This window comes from Akebia trifoliata, chromosome 3, assembly GCF_017979445.1.
Source record: "Akebia trifoliata isolate Shusen 1 chromosome 3, ASM1797944v1, whole genome shotgun sequence".
Classification (NCBI taxonomy): Eukaryota; Viridiplantae; Streptophyta; class Magnoliopsida; order Ranunculales; family Lardizabalaceae; genus Akebia; species Akebia trifoliata.
In genome coordinates, this window is record NC_141377.1 from 12,433,076 (window position 1) to 12,454,155 (window position 21,080).

Here is a 21,080-nt window from a genome sequence, read left to right on the forward strand (position 1 = left end):
AAAAATTTCTAAAAAAAAAAAAAAATTCACGACTCTCATCTCAACTACCATCATTCCATCTTCCATTCATATGTCACTTTGAATCTTTCATTATTTTGAGTCATTCTAAATGACCCTCGATTGAACCAAAAAGAAAAATTATATGCAAAATCCAAAATATCCAAAATTGAACCAAATGGTATTAATAAAGGATAATACAAATCCAAAATAATCCAAATAGAAATGAGTCAACAACCATTATTTTAGACCATTACCTTCTTGAAATCCTGCATGATTTTAAGGTCATTCCGAATGACCCTAGATGATCCATAAAAAAATGCCAAAACAAAATATTCAACATCTAAACCAGTACTCAATAATTGAGTAAAAAAGAATGATAAAAAAAATAAAAAATAAACAAATAAACAAATAACTAAAAATAAAATAAAATAATTAAAAGACTAAGTCCTATTGGCAATGCTTCCCATACTTGGAGCTTTTCAAGTGTGATCTTTAAATATTCCCAGTGGAGTCGCCACTGAAAGCGCCCTCGATCCGCAGGGTGCGCGGATCCGCTTTTGACCTTTGAGGTTTGGGAGTCACCACCTAGTTATTACGGTCTAGGAACCGAACATTGACTCGAAATTGATAAAACAACTAATCTACAAAAGATATTAAGTGTGGGGATCATGTTATGGGGTTGGAAGGTGCTAGGCACCAACCCCGCCCAGCAAATGCCGGTCTCTACTAATTTTCAAATAAAACTACATTGCTAACAAGACCTAAATAATAAAAAAATGAAAATAATTACCTTTTTCGAATGCAACGATTTTGTTCCCTCAAATCTGATAGAACAACTCTTTGTATAGTATTCCTCATTTCGTTCTGTTGCCGGATCTGATTTCTGATCTCCAAGTTGAGGTATCTTCTTCTTGGATCTGTGAGTTTTCTATTTTTTTTTATAGATTCTCAAGTATTTTAGAAGAATTTTTGGGTGTTTTTTGAACTAAAGTTGGGGTATGGACGTTAGGTAAGGAGCTCGGGCTTCAAAATTAAGGTTTATGGGAGACTAGGGGAGATTTTGACCTATTTTTTCAAGGGTTTATTTTTTGATACGAAAATAGGTTGTAGGAACCCCTATTTATAGATTTTTTTAAGTGTCTTTTAGATAGAGTTAATGTTTAATTATAATTCTTTTAGAGAGAGTTATTATTTAATTAGAATTCTTTTAGAGAGAGTTATTATTTAGTTAGAATTCTATTAAATAGAGATATTATTTACTTAGAATTTTATTAGGATTTTGACTTGTAGTCTCACTTGATTGACTTTAAGATTTTGACTTTAGTCTTACTTGATTGACTTTAATATCTTAACTTTAATTTTACTTGATTGATTTTAAGATCTTGGCTTTAGTCTTACTTGATTGACTTTAAGACTTTGGAGAAACCCCCTTTAATATATTTTTAATTCTTTGGACCCTCAGATGGAGGGGTACTTTAATAAATATTTGGGCAACCATCAACAATTTTGCCTGAGAGCCTGATTGATCGATTTTTTGGTTCACAATTTTAAATTAATTTTATTAATATTTTACTTTACATTATTTAATATTTTATTTATTAATTTTAAAAATTTTAATTATTAAAATTGTAAAATTATCGTTTTACCCTCGGAGAGGACTTTTTACGTTTGAAGTCATTTTTCAATGGTCACAGATATTTTGAAATCGATTTTTCGTAAGGAATTCAATAAGAATGTTGGTTTTTTATCATTTATGAAGTTTTTTGTGCGAAATGATCATGAACTTTATGAGGGGTATTTTCGTAATTTTGTCAAATTTTGTGAAAATTGGCGAAATGATTTATTTGATTTTGATTTGTTATTTTATTTATTTGAATGAGTTTTCTTAAGTATAATGTAGGCTCTAGGAATGTTTTGAGGTTAGGGTTATTTTGATAATTTGATTATTTTTTAGTGATTTTTATTGTAAAGTTTGTTTTTGTCTGCAAGATGATGATTTCTATGTTTTTGGGGTTATATTTTCCTAGCGTAGTATGGTTTCTGCAGTTTTGTTAGTTTGAGATACCTCATCCGGATTTCTGAAACATATCTAGTAACAAAATAAGGCATTGGAATAAACATCCATCATTGGGAACTGTTGCGATCGGGTTGACGATTTGATTAATCAGGCTATTGTAAAAATGGGGTGTCTACACTTTCTGAGGCAGAGGACTAGGAGAAATCTTCCCGGCATGATTCATAGTATGCTTTCCTCTGTCAAATTTTTGCTTACTAGATGGAGGTATCGAAATTGGAAATGTTTCTTGAATGATGTCACCTCCAAAATAAAATTTGGCATCGACAAAATATGCTTCTGCCTTATCAAACGGTTGCTCTTCGACTGCTACACGTTTTTACACACCATCTTGGTAATACTTGAAGCATTGATGTAACGTGGATGGAACTACTCCAATTTCATGTAGTCACGGTTGACCGAGAAGCAAGTGATATGAAGTTTTATAATCAATCACATGAAAGAGCGCTGTTGACTCTAACTCTACGATGGAGAGCTTGACTCTTATCATATCGATAGCTTTTTAACCACCTAAGTTGAAGTCTTGGATCATCAACTTACTGCGAGTAAGTGAATCCGATGAGATCCCAACTTGTTTCATAGTACGAATTGGCATGATGTTGACCGCAGAACCACAATCTAAGAGGATTCTTTGAACTTTATTCTCTCTCACATAACCTGTGACGTAAAGAGGCCTATTGTGAAGTCGAGACCCCAATTGGAGATCCTCATCAGTGAAGGTAATTGTGGCCATGCACATACTGTCTTGTTGTGGATCTATGTCAGGTTAAACTTCCTGCTTTGATTCAACTGAGCTCTGCTTTGAAGTATGTGGAACTTTTTGGAGTTCACTAGAGAAATCCAAGTTGACTTGCGAATCTTCTGTTTTCGAGGTGCTATTGTCTTTCTTAAGTCGCTGATCTCCATCACTAGAAGTAATAGGATGTTCTTTGGACCTATCATCCATATCATCTTCTAGCACTTCCGCTTCCACTTGATGACATGAAACCATGTAGACTTCCTTTAAGAGTTTCTTGGGTAAGAATTCTAGAAGAGTAACCGACACATGGGGAGGTTGTTGAAGGATGTCTTCAGGGTCTGCGAGTGGAACTCAGAAAGCCTTCTTCTTTATTGCTCTCTTTCATTTCTTTGACCTTGTACTTGATTTTGACTTTCTTCTCTTTCTCTTTGACTTCGAAATAGAAGGAGTTGGCACATATATAGGGAGTCTTTTTCGACGAGTGACAACTGTCCATCCTTCATCATCAACTGAAGCAGACTCTGAGATATTTGACTTTTAATTTGAAGTTGATTAAGATTGTTATCCTTGTTAAGGTGGAGTGGGAAATGTGATGATTTTTCTTTGATTTGGCCTTGCTTCCAGCGTGGGATGGGCCTTTTTAACATTAGAATGTACGGATATGAGTTGTGATGGTTTAGGTAAAACTTTGGTGTTCTAAAGAGATGGAGTCTGCATAGCATACTGATTTGCCAAAAGTATTGGATGAAAAGATCCAAAAGTGATAGAGGTCATGTTGGAAGTAGCAATATTTTCAACACAATCAAGTTCAATTTTTCCTTGACGTGCAAAATCCATAATCTTCTCTTTGAAGACAAAGTATTTTTCAATCGAGTGACTAATCATTATATGATAGTGACAATATTTCGGATCATTGTCGCGACCTGCTTCATTGGGTCGTTTGGGCACTAGAAGTTCAATGAGCTTCAATTTCAGCAGCTCTTCGAACATGCCCAATACGTCAGCATCAGGAAAATGGTACTCTTTTGCCTCAAGCTCTCTGAGAATTTTCCAGGCTTTTCCTTTTTCTTGTGTTGAATCAGCTCGTGGTTGATCTTCTTTTCTATTACCTGTAATCTTGACAGGTTTGCTGGTAGTGGTAGACAAGACTTATTTAGTTTTGAAGGACTTGCCATCCTTCTTTTCCTGTCTTCGAGGCTCGTTTGGTCGTGGAGTCTGATGTACAGCTATACTCTGCTCCATGTTGTGGGTTCGAGTAGTTAGCTCTTCGAAAGTATGTGGCTTAATTCCTTTTAAGATGTAAAAGAGTTGCCCGTGCATCCCTTGAACACACATCTCAATAACAAAAGATTGAGAAAGTCGATCCATGTAGTTGAGGGAAAGATTTCTCCAGCGCTCTATGTATTCAATAACTGATTCATCTTTCCTTTGTTTGACGGCAGCGAGCTCTACCATACTCACTGTTCTTCTAGTGCTATAGAAGTCACCGTGGAACACTCTTTCAAGTTGATCCCAACTATCTATTGAGTTGGGTTCTAAGTCAATGTACCAATTGAACGCATTGCCGCGAAGGGATCGAACGAATTGTTTCACCATGAAGTCACCGAATGTACCGACGTTGTTGCAAGTTTCGATGACATGGGCAATATGTTACTTTGAATTGTCTTTTCCTTCGAATTGTTGGAATTTTAGCGACTGATATCCCGCTGGAAGACGCATTTGTTCGATGCGTTGAATGTAGGGTTTGGAATAAACCAATGAAGACTGTGGCATGCCCCCATACTGAGCACGAATGGTGTTAGTAATCATTGCTTGCAGCTGTTAAACGGAGAGTGAGGCAACAGACCCTTGTGGTGGGTCTCGCGTAACTTTACGTGAGCCAGCATATTCTTCTCGTTCTTCTTCACGTGGAGCCTTATACGCTTCAGGAGTGAATCCTGGAGGATGCGAATGTCAAACACTTGATTCATTTTCCTTATCTTTATGCTCCAAACGACTAACAAGAGTTGCAATTTGGATGTCTTTGTCCTCCATTGCCTTTGTTAATTTGTTGATGGTGTCTGCCATCTGAGCAACTTGTTCCTCCATTGTTAGCGTTCCAGCTGTCATCACTGCTTTAATAGAGGTGTGAGTTTGTGACGGAGAAATGACCGATAGAGATCTAGACGATCCCTCGCTTGATTTTGAATCAAATCTAGAATCTGACAAGTCATCTTCTACAACGTCTGCCCACAATGACTTCGTTGTAAGTGTCATTTTCGTGATACGTTTCTTGGAGTGATGCCGAAGAGGCTCCACTAGCTTGGATCCACTAGTATTCGTCATTGTTCGCGTTATATGATGATCGCGACTGATAACTTGGGCAGATTCAAGGTTTGAAGAACTAATTTTCTTACCTTTATCAGTGTAGACACCCCATTTTTGCACTCGCCTGATTAATCAACTCGTCAATCCGATTGCAATGATTCCCAATAATGGATGTGTATTCCGTTGCTTTATTTTGTTACCAGATGTGTTTCAGAAATCCGGATGAGGTATCTCGAATTGACAAAACCTTACAAACCACGCTACGCTAGGAAAATACAACCCCAGAAACATTGAAATCATCATCTTGCAGACCAAAAAGAAACTTCACGATAAAAATCACTAAAAAATTACCAAATTACCAAAATACCCCTAACCTCAAAACAACCTTAGAGCCTACGTTACGCTTAGGAAAACTCTCTCGAACACATAAAATAACAAATCGGAACCAAATAAATCATTTCACCAATTTTAACAGAATTTGACAAAATTACGAAAATGCCCCTCACAAAGTTCACGACCATTTCACACAAAAAAATTTCATAAATAATAAAAACTAATATTTCCATTGAATTCCTTACGAAAAATCGATTCTAAAACATCCTAGAACATTAAAAACCGACTTAAAACGTGAAAAGTCCTCTCCGGAGGCAAAACGGTAATTTCACAATTTTCATAATTAAAAAATTCGAAATTAATAAATAAAATATTAAATAATTAAAGTGAAACATTAATGAAATTAATTTAAAATTTTGAACCTAAAAAATCGATTAATCGGACTCTCAGGCAAAATTGTTGAGGGTTCGTGGGATATTTCTTTAAGGACCCCTCCATTTGGGGGTCCAAAGAATGAAAGAAATAATGGAGGGGGGTTCTCCAAAAATTAAAAGTAAATCAAGCAAGACTGAATTCAAAGTATTAAAGTCAATCAAGTGAGACTAAAGTCAAAATTAAAGTCAATTAAGCAAGACTAAAGTCAAAATATTAAAAGTCAATCAATTAAGACTAAAGTCAAAACATTAAAAGTCAATCAAATAAGACCAAAAGTCATAATAGAATTCTAATTAAATAATAACTCTATCTAATAGAGTTCTAACTTAAAAACAATTCTACCTAAAACAATTCTAATTAAAACACAATTCTACCTAAAACAATTTTAACTAAAACACAACTCTAATTAAAAGATCTCTAATTAAACACTAACTCTATCCAAATCAACCTTAAAAAAATTCTATAAATAGAGGTGCTCACACCCTATTTTCGTATCAAATCATAAACCCTAAAAAAAGTAGGTCTAAAAGCCCCCCTAGCCTCCCATAAACCTTGGTTTTGGAGCCCCAACTCCTTACCTAACATCCCTCCTTCAATTTTAGTCTAGAAAACACTTAAAAGCCCTCCAAAAACACCCCTAAATTCGCAACAAACTTGAAGAGTTCAGATTCAGAAACAAGGAGATACCTTGATCTAGGAGATCAGAAGTCAAATCAAGAGACAGAACGAAGCAAGGGAGTACGGTACAAGGAACTCTTTTGTCAGATCTGAGGGAACCAAGTCCTTGTCATCGGAAAGGTAAATTTTTATTTTTATTTATTTTTATCTAGGTTTTAGCAATGTGATATATTTGGGAAGTTAGTAGAGACCGGCTTTGGCCGGACGGGGTTGGTGCCTAACACCTTCCAACCCCGTAATATGATCCCCGAATTCAGATTTTTTATGGTAGATTAGTTTTTTTTATCCATGTGTAGACACCCCATTTTTGCATCCACCTGATTAATCAACTCGTCAACCCGATCGCAATGATTCCCAATGATGGGTGTGTATTCCATTGCTTTATTTTGTTACCCGATATATTTCAGAAATCCGGATGAGGTATCTCAAACTGACAAAACCTTAGAAACCACGCTACGCTAGGAAAATACGACCTCAGAAACATAGAAATCATCATCTTGCAAACAAAAAGAAGCTTCACGATAAAAATCACTAAAAATTGACCAAATTACCAAAATACCCCTAACCTCAAAATAACCCTAGAGCCTACGTTACGCTTAGGAAAATCCATTCAAACACATAAAATAATAAATCGAAATCAAATAAATCGTTTAGCCAATTTTCACAGAATTCGATAAAATTACGAAAATACCCCTCATAAAGTTCACAACTATTTTACACAAAAAATTTCATAAACGACACAAACTAATATTTCCATTGAATTTCTTACGAAAAATCGATTCTAAAACATCCTATAACATTAAAAACTGACTTAAAACGTGAAAAGTCCTCTCCGGGGGCAAAACAGTAATTTCATAATTTTCATAATTAAAAAATTCGAAATTAATAAATAAAATATTAAATAATTAAAGTGAAACATTAATGAAATTAATTTAAAATTTTGAACCTAAAAAATCGATTAATCGGACTCTCACGCAAAATTGTTGAGGGTTCATGAGATATTTCTTTAAGGACCCCTCCATTTGGGGGTCCAAAGAATTAAAGATATTTTAGAGGGGGGTTCTCCCAAAATTAAAAGTCAATCAAGCAAGACTAAGGTCAAGGTATTAAAGTCAATCAAGTGAGACTAAAGTCAAAATTAAAGTCAATTAAGCAAGACTAAAATCAAGATATTAAAAGTCAATCAATTAAGACTAAAGTCAAAACATTAAAAGTCAATCAAATAAGACCAAAAGTCATAATAGAGTTCTAATTAAATAATAACTCAATCTAATAGAGTTCTAACTAAAAAATAATTTTACCTAAAACAATTCTAATTAAAACACAATTCTACCTAAAATAATTCTAACTAAAACACAACTCTAATTAAAAGATCTCTAATTAAACACTAACTCTATCCAAATCAACCCCTAAAAACATCTATAAATAGAGGTGCTCACACCCTATTTTCGTATCAAATCATAAACCCTAAGAGAAGTAGGTCTAGAAGCTCCCCTAGCCTCCCATAAACCCTAGTTTTGGAGCCCCAACTCCTTACTTAACATCCCCCCTTCAATTTTAGTCTAGAAAACCCCTAAAATCCCTCAAAAAACACCCCTAAATCCGCAACAAACTTGAAGAGTTCAGATTCAGAAACAAAGAGATACCTTGATCTAGGAGATCCGAAGTCAAATCCGGAGACAGAACGAAGCAAAGGAGTACAGTACAAGAAATATTTTTTGTCAGATCTGAGGGAGCAAAATCCTTGCTATCGGAAAGGTATGTATTTTTTTATATTTATTTTTATCTAGGTTTTAGCAATGTAATTTACTTGGGAAGTTAGTAGAGACCGGCTTTGGCCGGGCGGGGTTGGTGCCTAACACCTTCCAACCCCGTAACTTGATCCCCGAATTCAGATTTTTTATGGTAGATTAGTTCTTTTTATCCATGTTAGAGTCAGTTTGGTTCCTAGACCACAATAACTAGGTGGCGACTCCCAAACCTCAAGGGTCAAAAGCGGATCCGCGCACCCTGCGGATCGAGGGCGCTTTCACCATGTTAGAGTCAGTTTGGTTCCTAGACTATAATAACTAGGTGGCGATTCCCAAACCTCAAGGGTCAAAAGCGGATCCGTGCACCCCGCGGATCGAGGGCGCTTTCAATCAGCAGTAGCTGATGTGACAGTGTTGACGTTGCGGGATTGCATCGATACTTTGGTTTATCTTTTATAGTTGACTGAAAGATGAGAGGTTGAGAGGGTCCCACCGGGAGTACCAGAAATTTATCGACAATAAATTTCAACAGATCTACCTCGAGATTTGTGAAATATGATCGCAAATGATTTTATTGATTTTTGATAAAAAGTAGATACAGATCTCTGTGTTTCCTCTAATTAATAGTCAAATACAAAATAGATGAAGATGATGTATGTTACTTTTCTTCTCTCCGAGCTTCGCGCTTTATCGGTTGAGAATGATGCTTTGACAATGTCTTTGTTTTGTGATTGATCTTCTTTAGAGGTTTCTGTAGATCTTTTTCTTTCCAAGTTTCGTGCTTTATCGATTGAGAATTTTTTTTGGCTTCTGGAGAAGGGTTTTATGCTTGATCTTCTCTTTAGTTAGAGTCCGGATCTCTGAAGAACCTTGCTTTGTCTCTGGAGGAGGGCTTGAGAGTTTCTTCTTCTTTAGAGGGAGAGCTTCTGTCTTTTGAGAAAAAGTGATCCCGATCCCCTCTCAATGAGAGAGGCTTTTGTATTTATAGACTTAAAGGTAATTTAACTTTCCAATTATACCCCCAATTTAAAGAAGTTTAATTGATTTGTTTAAAAGGTTAAATTTGTCTAAATCCAATTTTAAGGATTTTATGAATCATTATTGGGCCAAACTCATTTATTTAGGTATAAGGTTCAATATTTAATATGGATCACTTGGATTTGCTGGATCATGAGCTTTATCTTCAAAAACCTAGACCCAATCCATATGAGGCTCATCCCAATTAATGGACCCCCAATTTAAATGCGAAATCCATTTATATCTTGAGGGACTTCATTTTTTTTATTTACAAAATTTGTAAATGCTTCCTCAAAATTTTGGTGCCTACAGACCGCATATTGTGAGATAAGCGAGTCATCTCAGACGACATTTTCCAATATCTCGGACGATACAAAGGAGACAGCGTAGAAAATGATTAATTCACAAGTTAAATGGGATGTATCGGATGAGATTTTGACAATCTCGCCGAGTTAACTGAGAAAAACGAGTTAAAGCCTCAACCCTCTATTCTTTCACCTCTGAATCGATTTTTTTTAATTATATATTTTTTTTGGGTTCATTTTTTAATAGGAATCATTTTTGAATTTTTTTTAGAATTTTTAAATGGTTAAAAATCATTGTCAACTCAGTATTGGAGTTGTACGAGACAAGATGGGACGCGATATCGAGTTTAAAAACCATGATATGAACAAATGGACTCGGCCGAGTTTTGCAAAAAATACCGCTCATTTTATTTATGAAATCGTTTGACCCAACCGATTCAACCCGGAATTGACAGAGTTTTAAACGATGCGGGGGTCTTCAATTTTCTGAGTCCTGATTCATGAATGATGACCGATTCAACCCGGAATTTACCGAGTTTTAAACCATGCTTCCTCTGCACAACTAAGAGCGCAAGGGTTTCCCTTCATTTTTATTCTCCGAACTAAATACGTCTCTGGAGACCCCTCTCTCTCTCTCTCTCTCTCTGTTTCTGTGTTGCAGTTCAATTTCACCATTAAAAAATGGATTCGGACGAAGAAGATTTCGTATTCTACGGAACCCCAATACAGCGGGAAGAGGAGATGACGAGTCGGAAGAAAAAATCAGTAGCAGAGGCTGCCGGCCAAATGAGAAGCCTTCCGCCATGGAAGCAAGAGGTGGATTTTTTATTTATTGAAATTTTCTCATGTTCATAATAGCTGAAAACTTAAGATCTCGATGAATTTGAGATTCCGAGTTCTTAATTACTTTATTTATTTGGTATTTGAATCTTTTAGGTTAGAGATGAGGAAGGACGGCAGAGATTTCATGGAGCATTTACAGGAGGATTCTCTGCTGGTTTTTACAATACAGTTGGCTCAAAAGAGGGTATGTGTTTGCCTTATTTTATTTTTAATTAAATAAATTGTTTTTTGTGGCTGAAGTTATAGAAAGTTGAATGCATCTGCAGGATGGACTCCACAGGCGTTTACATCATCACGAAAGAAGAGAGCTGAAGTAAAAGAGCAGAATATTCTTAACTTCTTAGATGATGATGAGAAAGCAGTATGCACTGTTCTCTCTCTCTTGGATATTTATTATTGTCCTATTAAGTTTAGAAATAAATGGATTAATATGTATTGGGCAGTACCCAATATTAAAATAAAAATAAAAAATATTGGTGGTTTAGACATCCTTGTATGCATTTCTTGTAAGAAGATGTATATGCTTCTCCAAAAAAAAAAAAAAAAAAAAAAAAAAAGAAAAAGAAAAAGAAAAAGAAAAAGGAGAATGGTGAAGGAATGTGGAGTGTTGATCCCATGAAACCACCTCCATGTTGACTACTGACCATCTTTGCTTGCTTAGCACAAACTAAAAATAAGAAGTAGTAATTGACATTGTTTGAGTGGACCTTCACTTGTGGTTAGGCGTCTGAATTAGACTTGGTATAGCATGCGTTGGATTTGATTGTAGGAACAATTTGGAATTACGTGTAACATGTTAAAATGATTCCTAAGAGAATATTTCAGGAAATGAGTGTGTTGTAAATTGACATAATTTATCCTAGGGTCCCACAACAACAACAATTCATTCCCATGCATATCTATAGGTTACTACTTACTTCTCCAGTCCTTTTCTTTTTTGTTTTCGTTTTCCATGTTTTATTTCTTTCGCTCTCTTCTATTGATATCTATTTCTTGCTTTTGCTTCATTTATAAGCTTGATGTACTCAGTTCCTACCCATAATTATCTTATTGCTATTTCAGATGTATATTTGTTAGCCATTGAGATTATCTTTTTTTTTTTTTTTTTTTTGCATACATGCCATTTGATATGAGCATACTTAATGTAGTGCCAAAGAATTTTCAAGATCAATTGTACCTAGATCTTTTCTGCATGGGGATTTCGTATCATAGTTTTTCCTCTTATCAACAATGATTGCTCGTCATCAAAATAATGATTGCTCAATAAAAAATCATTTATATGGTGGTCTGAATGTTTTCCAATACATTTTACCCTTACTGAATATTAGGATTCTCACTCCACATTTGTCGGTTTTTTTTTTATGTCCTTTTCAACCTTTAGGAAATGGAGGGCCATTCCCTGGGAACGTCTTTGAAGTTTGATACATTTGGATTTACAGCTGCGGAACTTGCTCGAAAACAAGTTGAGGAAGAACAACATAAGAGGTTTTCTCCCACTTTTTTATTATTTTTTTTCTTTGTTAATATCAGCAGCATATTTCGTATTTAGGTTATTTATCTTTTTGATTTATCACTTACCATTACTAATTATTCAGCAAAGCACTTCTTACCCACATGGTAGAATTTATAGTATTACAAGATTTTGAAGTTTCAAATTTATCAATCATCTGTTGATGATTTTTCTGTCTTTCCCAAGATTTATATTCTTTGGTAGTGGAATGTATGGATTCATAGTTTCCAATTAGATTTGGAGGGTCTATTGGTCTAGAAACACCCAGTTTTATTACCATTCGAGAGCACAATAACTTAATAACATTATATATTGAGAGATTTCAAGTTATAACTTATTTTTAGTATCTTGGATCTAGAAGTGCATCCATGTGCATGGGCTTTTGCCTTGGGTTATAAGGGCAATAAGAATTTTTTTTGACCAATGGCTCTCATATTTGGTGATATCGAGTGGGTATAAAAGACTTTCATTATCGTAAACTTACCCAAAAATTTGGGTTGGTTGAATGAATTTTGCTCCCCCATTCAATTTTGCGTAAAGCCATGCATTATGTTATTCTAGTATCTTCATACAAGTCTCTTTACCTCAATCGATGTTTGTTTTGGTCCTCTTCACTCTCTTTTAGAACCTTCAACTTGCATTCCTTCTATCTGGGATTGTAATCAGCCTTTGTTGCACATGATGAAACCATCTCAATCAACTTTCTCTTAGTTTATCACCTGTTAGGGTTATGCTTTCACTTTCTTGAATCCATGCACATATTGTTTCTTGATTTTACTCCCGTTTGTGGTAGCTGGGTGCATTCACAGGGATTAGTCCCCCTTCTAAAGATGGCGGGGACACCTTGTCACAATATATATATAGTTCTCAACATTCAGCTCCATAAAATATAGTAAGTCTTATGTCATTTATAAAATTTTCCTTTTGATTTGATTGGGATATGCCAATCACATATCACTCTAAAAGCACACCTTCGATTCAACCACCTAGCTTGATTGCTATGGACATCATCATTCTCTTCATTATTTTTCCTTTTCTAAACAAATTGGCTTCAATGCTTTCGTGAAACTTCTGGATTGAGAAAGATGAGGTGAAAACACGAGGTCTTGAGTATATCTTTTGTAGGATGAGGTTTGGCAATTTATGGATCAAATGGGTGATGAAATGTGTTACTTTCTAGAAGGGTATTTCAAGAGTTCGAGAGGTCTAAGACAAGGGGATCCGTTATCAACTTATTTGTTCTTGGTGGTAATGGAAACGTTTTGCAGAATGATCTTGAAAGCAGTTCATAATGGTAGTTTGTTGGGTTTCTAAGTCGAGAGGGAGTCAAGGGCACCTTTTATCACACTTCCAGTTTGCAGATGACACACGCATTTTTCTTGATTTGTAGGCATCACAATTGAGATTACTTAGTAGTATTCTTGGGCGTTTTGAGGTATCGTCTGTCATCGCTATCAATCTAAACAAGAGTATGGTGAGGGGGGTTTGTGCTACACTTGGGGTTGATGTGTTGGCGGCGTCAATGTGGTTTAAGGTGGGCTGCTTGCCTACCATATATCTTAGATTACCACTTGGTGCAAATTCTAGAAGCAAAGAGATTTGGGATCTGGTTTTGGAGAGGATGGGTAGAAGGTTGAGTACATGGAAAGCTACATACTTATCTAAAGGGGGTAAACTGATGTTAATTAAGAGTACATTTTCGACTATTTCCTGTCTCTTTTCTCTATCCCTTGTAGCGTGGAAGTTAAGATGAATAAGATTTGTAAGGATTTTTTTCTGGCATGATAAGGAGAATAATAGAAAGTACCATATGGTGGGTTGGAGGAAAATTTGTTTGCCGAAAGTTAAATGGGTTCTGAGGCTCCGAAGTTTTGCCACGATGAATTTTGCTTTATTGTATAAATTGTTGTGGAGATTTGATGAGGAGAAGGGTAGCTTGTGGAGAGAGGTGGTGGCTAATAAATTCGGGTTGCAAGAGTTGGATTAGGAAACAAAAGAAGCAAAAAGGGATTATGGGTGTGGGGTTTGGAAAGGCATTCTTTGTGGCTTTCCCTTGTTCTGTAAGAAGGTGAAGTTTAAGGTGGGAAGGGGAAGCAAGACTTGCTTTTGAGAAGATAGATGGTGTGGAGACATTTTGTTGAAGGAACTCTTTCCGGATCTCTTTGCGGTGTTGGGCAAAAAGGGTATGACTATAGATAACTTTTTGGTTGGTGATGGTCTGGAAAGAGCATGAGATTTTGGCTTTAGGAGAGACTACAATGATTGGGAATTGAGGAGCGTGGAACGTCTTTTGGAGCTCGTTGATGTGGGCACAACTCATGTTGAGAATGATGATTGGAGGTTATAACAAGAGAGGGAGGCTTTTTCATGCGCTCAATGTATATGGCTGAATTACCGATTTCAACTTCTTTCCCGCTGGCATGATTTGGGGTACAAGGTTTCCTAAAAAATGTTGATTTTTGTTTTGTTTTGTGGCAAGCATCTTTGGGTAGATTAACCACTCTGAATCAACTTATCAAAAGAGGTTTTCAAACGCTAAATTGTTGTGTATTGTGTATGAGAAATGAAGAGACAATAGATCATCTCCTTTTGCATTGTGGAATGGCGTATCGGTTGTGGTCTCATTACCTTGGTCTCTTTGGGTTGGAGGGTTGCTTACCACAAACAATCTGCAAACTTTTTGATTTGTGGCTGTTTTGGGGCATCAATTTTTGTCGTTCAAAGCAAATCCTATGGAGTCTTTTGCCTTTTGCTATTTGTTGGGGTATATGGAAGGAAAGGAATCATCGGAGTTTTGAAGGAAAGGAGTTATCTTATGAATATCTCAAGTTTGATGGGTTGGGGCTGTTCTTTTTCTAGAGAAAGGCTTTTAAAGAGTTTAAGGGGATTTTCTTTGAAGATTTTGTAGTTCGATGATATCTTGTTTGTAATTTGAGAGATTTGTTGCTTTTCTTTTCTGGTTTTTGTGCTCTTTTTCCTCTTTTGATTAGTTTGTAACTTGAGACATCTTGTCCCCTTCTTTTCAAATAAAATTTTAACTTATCAAAAACAAAAATGTTAGAATTTTTTGTTTTGGTTTATCTTTATATTTTCTATCATTGTGCTTATTAACATGTGGAATGGTTGATTGGGAACATGTTAAAAGTAATGTTTTGGTTAAATATTTTGTTTCTTAATAATCATATGTTGATTTGGAGGGAGGGACATTGTAGGATTTTCTTAGAGGTTTTCCAAGGACTTATAGTGGTAGTATGATATACAAAGATTACTTTAAAGTGTCGGGTTTTCATTGAGTTGTGGGATTGGAAGAGGGGGGGGGGGGGGGGGGGTAGAATATTGAACAGAGGGCATCTTGTGGGCAGCTTATGATATCCTTGCAAGACCTGTCAGCCCCGACCCCTGACTGTGGAATACTTTTCTCTTGAAGCAGATACTGATCTCCTTTTGTTAGTGGTCCTAAATAGAATAACTGGCTCACCATATTTTTCAGACAAAGAAAAACCCGCATCAATGATGCTTTCTAAGAGCCACTCGGTCAATTTTATTAAGTCATCCCTAGTAAGTCCTGTCTGTGTGTGTCTGCATCGCTCCCAGCAAACCACACTGATTAGCAAATCCTTCAGCTTGCGTTGTAGCACAAACGAAGGCCCCAAATTTGGAATCCTTTTCCTGAGGACGGAGATTAACCTTCTTGACCAAATTGGGCAGAACCTTAGGGTCCCCATCATAGAGGACAAACTTTTTGTCTATAGACTTAGAATTAGATATTAATAGCTTGGAAATAAGAGGATAATACTTTCAAAATAGCTAGGATGAACAGAAAGACCAATCAATAACACAAAGATATTGGACTGAGAGGTTAAAATACGATAGCAGGTTAAGGATAGAATTTGGATGTAAGCACCATGGGAATAAGGTTGCAATCCTCATTCCTTTGGTAAAAAGAATCAAATTCAGAAGGAGAGAAACCACTTAAACTACTTGAGAAAGTGAGCAATCCTGAGAAAATTTTGATGCCCAAGATAAAGGGGGGAAATGCTTGATGAAGAAACTTGACATGGATTGAGACTTGTATTCGATGCCAAGCATGCCCCTTCGATCCTTTACCATATAGCCTTGTTGAATATGTCTGAAGGACTGCTGCAAATTAGGAGAAGAGAACTATGAATCCTCACTCGATCAACCCTTTTTGATTCCTTGCGATCTGATGTTGATTTAAAAAACCATGTTCAATTGAGTTACAACAACGTGTGATATGAATTCTTCTTCAGGATATTTTTTCATCCTAGCTATTTAGAGGAGCCTTTTTTTTTGAGTATTTTATGTTTAAGTGAGATCTTTTATGGAAAGCATGAGTCATTTGTAATTTTTTGTAGTTTTTGATTTTCACTTTTTCAGTGGCTTTTCTGTAATGGGTGGCCTCCTTGGCCTCTAGAATCTTTCAATAATAATATTTCTCATTTACCTATAAAAAAATGGTTTGCTACTACATGGTCTGGAATAAAAGCTTGATGTTACATTTCATTGGGAGAGAGCTATGCCAGAGGTGCCAATGGATTGCTCCTCCATCCGATACCCTACGCGTGCTAGATGTGAAAAGATGGTCTCATATTTATCATGGGTATTGACTTGGGCTTCATAAGGGGGGCCCAATTCAGCTTGTACCACTTTCTAGCTTGTCCTTTCCATGATGAAGCCCCAGGTTCGTAGACAATCCCATTGGTTTTGGCTCATCAATCAATTGTAACATGATCGCCTCAAATAGATGAACCGATCTACTCCCATGTGTTACTTTAGCACGTGTCCCAATTTTACTTGAGGGACATCAAATTTTATGCCCACTATAAAAATGAATGTCACTTGAGAGATTCTTGATTAGTTTGGTGAAGGGATTTTAGCCAAACAGACTTAAAAAGAAAGAATGAAATTAACAAAATTACGAGAGTGATGCATTGGAACTGGGCATATTCTGTTGCAATGCTTTACGTTTGAAGCGATGCATTGGAAATGGATGGCATGTGCGCATTTTGTGGTGAAGATGGGATGGCCATGGCTTGGTGCCCAAGCATATAGCACAGGTCTTTTGCAAATTAAAAAAATACAGATGAGAAGACAATTTTTGGATGAAACCAAGAATTGTTTTGCAAGTAAAGAGAAAAAGATCAAATGACTAAAGTGGTTCAATTACACTCAAAACCGCAACCAACAACATAAATATTATTTAAGTCAGAAGGATTTCATGAAGAAAAGAACAGAAAATCTTATCAAGGATGTTTCAAATGCATCGTTACAATCTGAGGTATAATGATAAGCAAAAAACGAAGGTTAAAATTAATTAGAAAAGACTAAACACTTATTCCATTACAATTTGTCTACCTACATTATGTCTATTTCAGTTTCTCTTGCCATTATCCTGTTTGGGATCATACTCTTTTGCTTGACATCTCAAATTTTCAACTCTCAGAGAGATACTGTGAAACAAAGTAAGCAATTTTAATCTTCAATGAGCATAGAACGGAACCTATTTGACTATTTGTTTAAGGCAACTCTCCAACCTAACAGTTTGTATCAGTCAAACAATCTAGAGAAGCACAGCAATCTTTATTAAGGAAACACGAACAGCAGAAGTGACAACCATAAAACAACCACGGTGTGTGATACTCTTTTGCTATGTTGTTATGTCAACTGGATATGGCGTTCCATCATTTAGGCAAAACAAATATTAGCTCCATTGAAGATGAAGAAAATTTCTTGGGTAAGTTTAGTAAATTAAGCTATAAAACATGTATTTGGCATGTTTGGAAATAATGAAACCAACGTATCTTTGACAACTTCCAGAGATGTAAAGATCTTACGTCTATTTGTACTGTACATTAGGGTTCCTTAAGGCTCTCATTAATTAGATGTGTTTAAACTCATCCCAGTACATGAAAATTGCAAAAAATATGGAATATCACCTTGGTGGAGAAACAATCTCATACTCTAGAGGCCTGCAAATTAATATCGAAATACTCAAAATTGAAACCTACTGTATTCAACGTTTCGATTCCATTATCTAATTCAGTAGTTCCAAGACCATGATAATTTATTTCTGGATTGAATATGGAATTGGGAATTGAGAAATTGTTGTGGTATTAGAAATTAGTAGGAAACTCCACACTACATGTTTGCCACCAACAACAACTACTTATTTCAATTTTAGTTCAAATTAGACATCAATACTGAAAAAATTATGATTAAAAATAGTTGATCACTGGATAAATTTGGAAATTGAAACCTATTATATTCAAGGTTTCAATTACATTATCTAATTTAGTAGTTCCAAGACCAAGGTCATTTATCCTGGATTGAATCGGGAATTGGGAAATTGTTGTGGTTTATGAAATTTGAAAGAAACTATGCACTAACATGTTTGCCAACAACTACTACTTATTTCAATTTCAGTTCATATTAGACACCAATATTGAAAAATTATGATTAAAAATAGTTGATCATTGGATAAATTATGAACTATTTACTGAATCAAATAATTACATAGCAATTAAGGAAAATTTTGAAGGCAATAAAGCAGAGTTATTGCAAGAAATCCCTGAACTTGGTCCATGTAAAAGGAAACTTGGCTGCCTTCTTCCCTTGATCATTTATTTTACCTACTCAATTACGTTACTTTGACCTTGGCATAGCCCTAGTCCATATTAAACTAGGTTTCAATCATACCCTTGGTCCATTTTTGCAAACCAAATAAATCAAACAAAATAATCAATTCCTGAAAACAAAAATCCTAGAATTTCAACAGAAACCTCCTTTCAGTCTATGAAACCAACCAAAGGTCCCTCTCCTGTAGTTGAGTCCTTCGTCACAAAAGATTTGGAGGTTGAAGGCAACTAAAACATTTTAGAAAAAAGAATCTTGAGAAGGAGAGGGATAATCTAGGGTTTTACCTTGATGTAGCTCTGGAGGTTGATGACGACTAAAACCCTTTAGAAAATAGAACTATGAGAGAGAGGGAGTCTAGGGTTTTAAAAAACAACTCTCTTTCATGAACCCGTAACACAAAATCGAGTGAAAGAGAGAGAAATAGACTCACCTTTAAATCGAGAGGGGAGAGAGAGATGCCTGCGTCTTGTTTTTAACTTTGTCCTCAATGGGTGGGAGAGATTGTGAGAGGGAGAGTTCATTCTACAGTTGATGAGAAGGTGGGTGGGAAAATGAAATTAGAGAGTGGAGGGTGGGCGGGGGTTCAAATAGTTTGGTTTGATAGAATTGTGTGGACTCCACTTGTTTGTCTCAAGGTTTAACTCTTACAAAACTGTAGCACTGCGAGAGCCATAGTTGTGTTTTACGAAGATTTATCCCCCATAAAACTGTAGCACCATGGGCCCTACAGTTGTGATTTATAATATATATATATATATTATTCTTAAATCAACATATCAGTTGATACAGGAACAATGGATGTTATGTATTCTTGATTATTTAATTCATATTAAACTCTGCATTGGCCAATGGCTGTAGAGGTCTATATGGACTTTTCACTAAGCTCGAGGTACCTTACCAATGTTTGAGTGGCTAATTCTTTGCAACTTTGCTGGCTTAAATCTTTTATATCCCGTTAAGCCTCTGTTCCATTTTTTATAACATCTATTTTTTTCTTGATTGATTATCATTTAACATCCTGTAGGCTACATAGTGAAAGCATTTTTTTTTAATGGAATTGATCTGTGTATTGCAGACCATCTGCTATCCCTGGACCTGTTCCCGATGAAATAGTTCTTCCTGCCACAAGTTCTATCGGTTTGTTCTTATTTATTTATGAGCACAGCTTTCTGTTACTATATAGTTGTTAAATATGTAACTGGCTCCCTCTTACTGTTGAATAGGTGTAAAATTGCTGCAGAAGATGGGTTGGCGGCATGGTCATTCAATTAGCGATTCACATACTAATTCATTGTATGGTATGCTTTTGTGTACTATTTTGAATGAGTCATCCTACATTTTATACGAGTGTTATGTAATATATTGTATGCAATTTAGGTTCTGTTTTTTTGCATGCCATACGCATTGAAGAATACCATCTCTCGGTTTTATCTTTGAGTGCGACTCTTCCCTAGGAGGCTAGCACCATGTCCTCTAATTGTTGGTATATCACTCCCCACACGCCGCCAGAAAAAAGAAAAATAAAAAAAAAACTCAACCCACATTCTCTCAAGTATGGGCTAGGCCTGAAATTTGTTGGGGCTGCATGTTGTTTTATATGATTTTGGTGGTATCATGAAAATGTCTGTGTTAGGATTTTGATATAGCTTGCTTTAATTGGTGTTGTATTGCATGGACGACGACGTATCATGAAAATGGTAGTGGCTTGGATCCTGCCTGATCATGGGTCTGCATGTATGTTTGCTTGCTTTTTGGTATTTGATTGGAGACAATCTGCTGCTTCAATCATTCATTGCCCCTGGATGGTTCTCCATGTCATGACCCTGAGGGAATTGCAAGAAGGTCCATATGTGTCCAGACTGGTTGGTTATATCCTTTGGTGGAACCAATACAGACATTGGTGGACACTAAAAATTGTTTGCTTCCAGTCATTCTCTCTCTCTCGCTTTTTTTTTTCCTGATAAGTCAAAGATATTTATTAAAGAAAAGAGAAAGGTATGGTTGAGATAACCATTCTAGAATGAAAAAGAGAAAAGAAAAGAGAAACAAAACCCAACCACACAACAATACTACATGCTCACTCTCACTTTGTTACAAAATTTTCAAAGAAGACCCCTTTTAATTCCTTAAAAGATTTTGCTCTGGAGGAAGATAGAATCCATAATGGAAAGAATGATATCTTGCACCGAGGATTTCTACCCCTCAAAAAGCCTGAGGTTCCTCTCCTTCAAAATCCCCCAATAAATTGCAAAAGGTGTAATGCACCACAGATTTCTTTTGAAAGCTGAGAAACCCACCCCAATGGCTAGCAAACACTCTACCAAATCCCGGAATTGACACGAATGGCACCAAACAACACCGAAAAGGCTCAAGAAGTAGGACCAAGTTCTCTAGCCACCTTACAATGTAAAAAAACATGGTTCACCAACTC

At 36.0% G+C, this 21,080-nt stretch overlaps 1 protein-coding gene across 3 annotated transcripts in view; it reads left to right on the forward strand.

The window, feature by feature from the left end:
* Positions 1-10,213: 10,213 nt before the first annotated feature.
* TGH (SWAP (Suppressor-of-White-APricot)/surp domain-containing protein) overlaps positions 10,214-21,080 on the forward strand; it is a 50,405-nt gene continuing 39,538 nt past the window's right edge. Inside the window, exons 1-6 of one of the 3 annotated variants that reach the window (XM_086433930.1) lie at positions 10,214-10,455; positions 10,576-10,666; positions 10,749-10,843; positions 11,864-11,967; positions 19,725-19,786; positions 19,873-19,947. In XM_086433930.1, the coding sequence (XP_086290056.1) occupies positions 10,321-10,455; positions 10,576-10,666; positions 10,749-10,843; positions 11,864-11,967; positions 19,725-19,786; positions 19,873-19,947 (562 nt within the window). In that variant the 5' untranslated portion in view covers positions 10,214-10,320. Of the gene's footprint in view, positions 10,456-10,575; positions 10,667-10,748; positions 10,844-11,863; positions 11,968-19,724; positions 19,787-19,872; positions 19,948-21,080 lie in introns of those variants that run through there. The other 2 variants (XM_086433929.1, XM_086433931.1) reach the window with 2 other exon arrangements.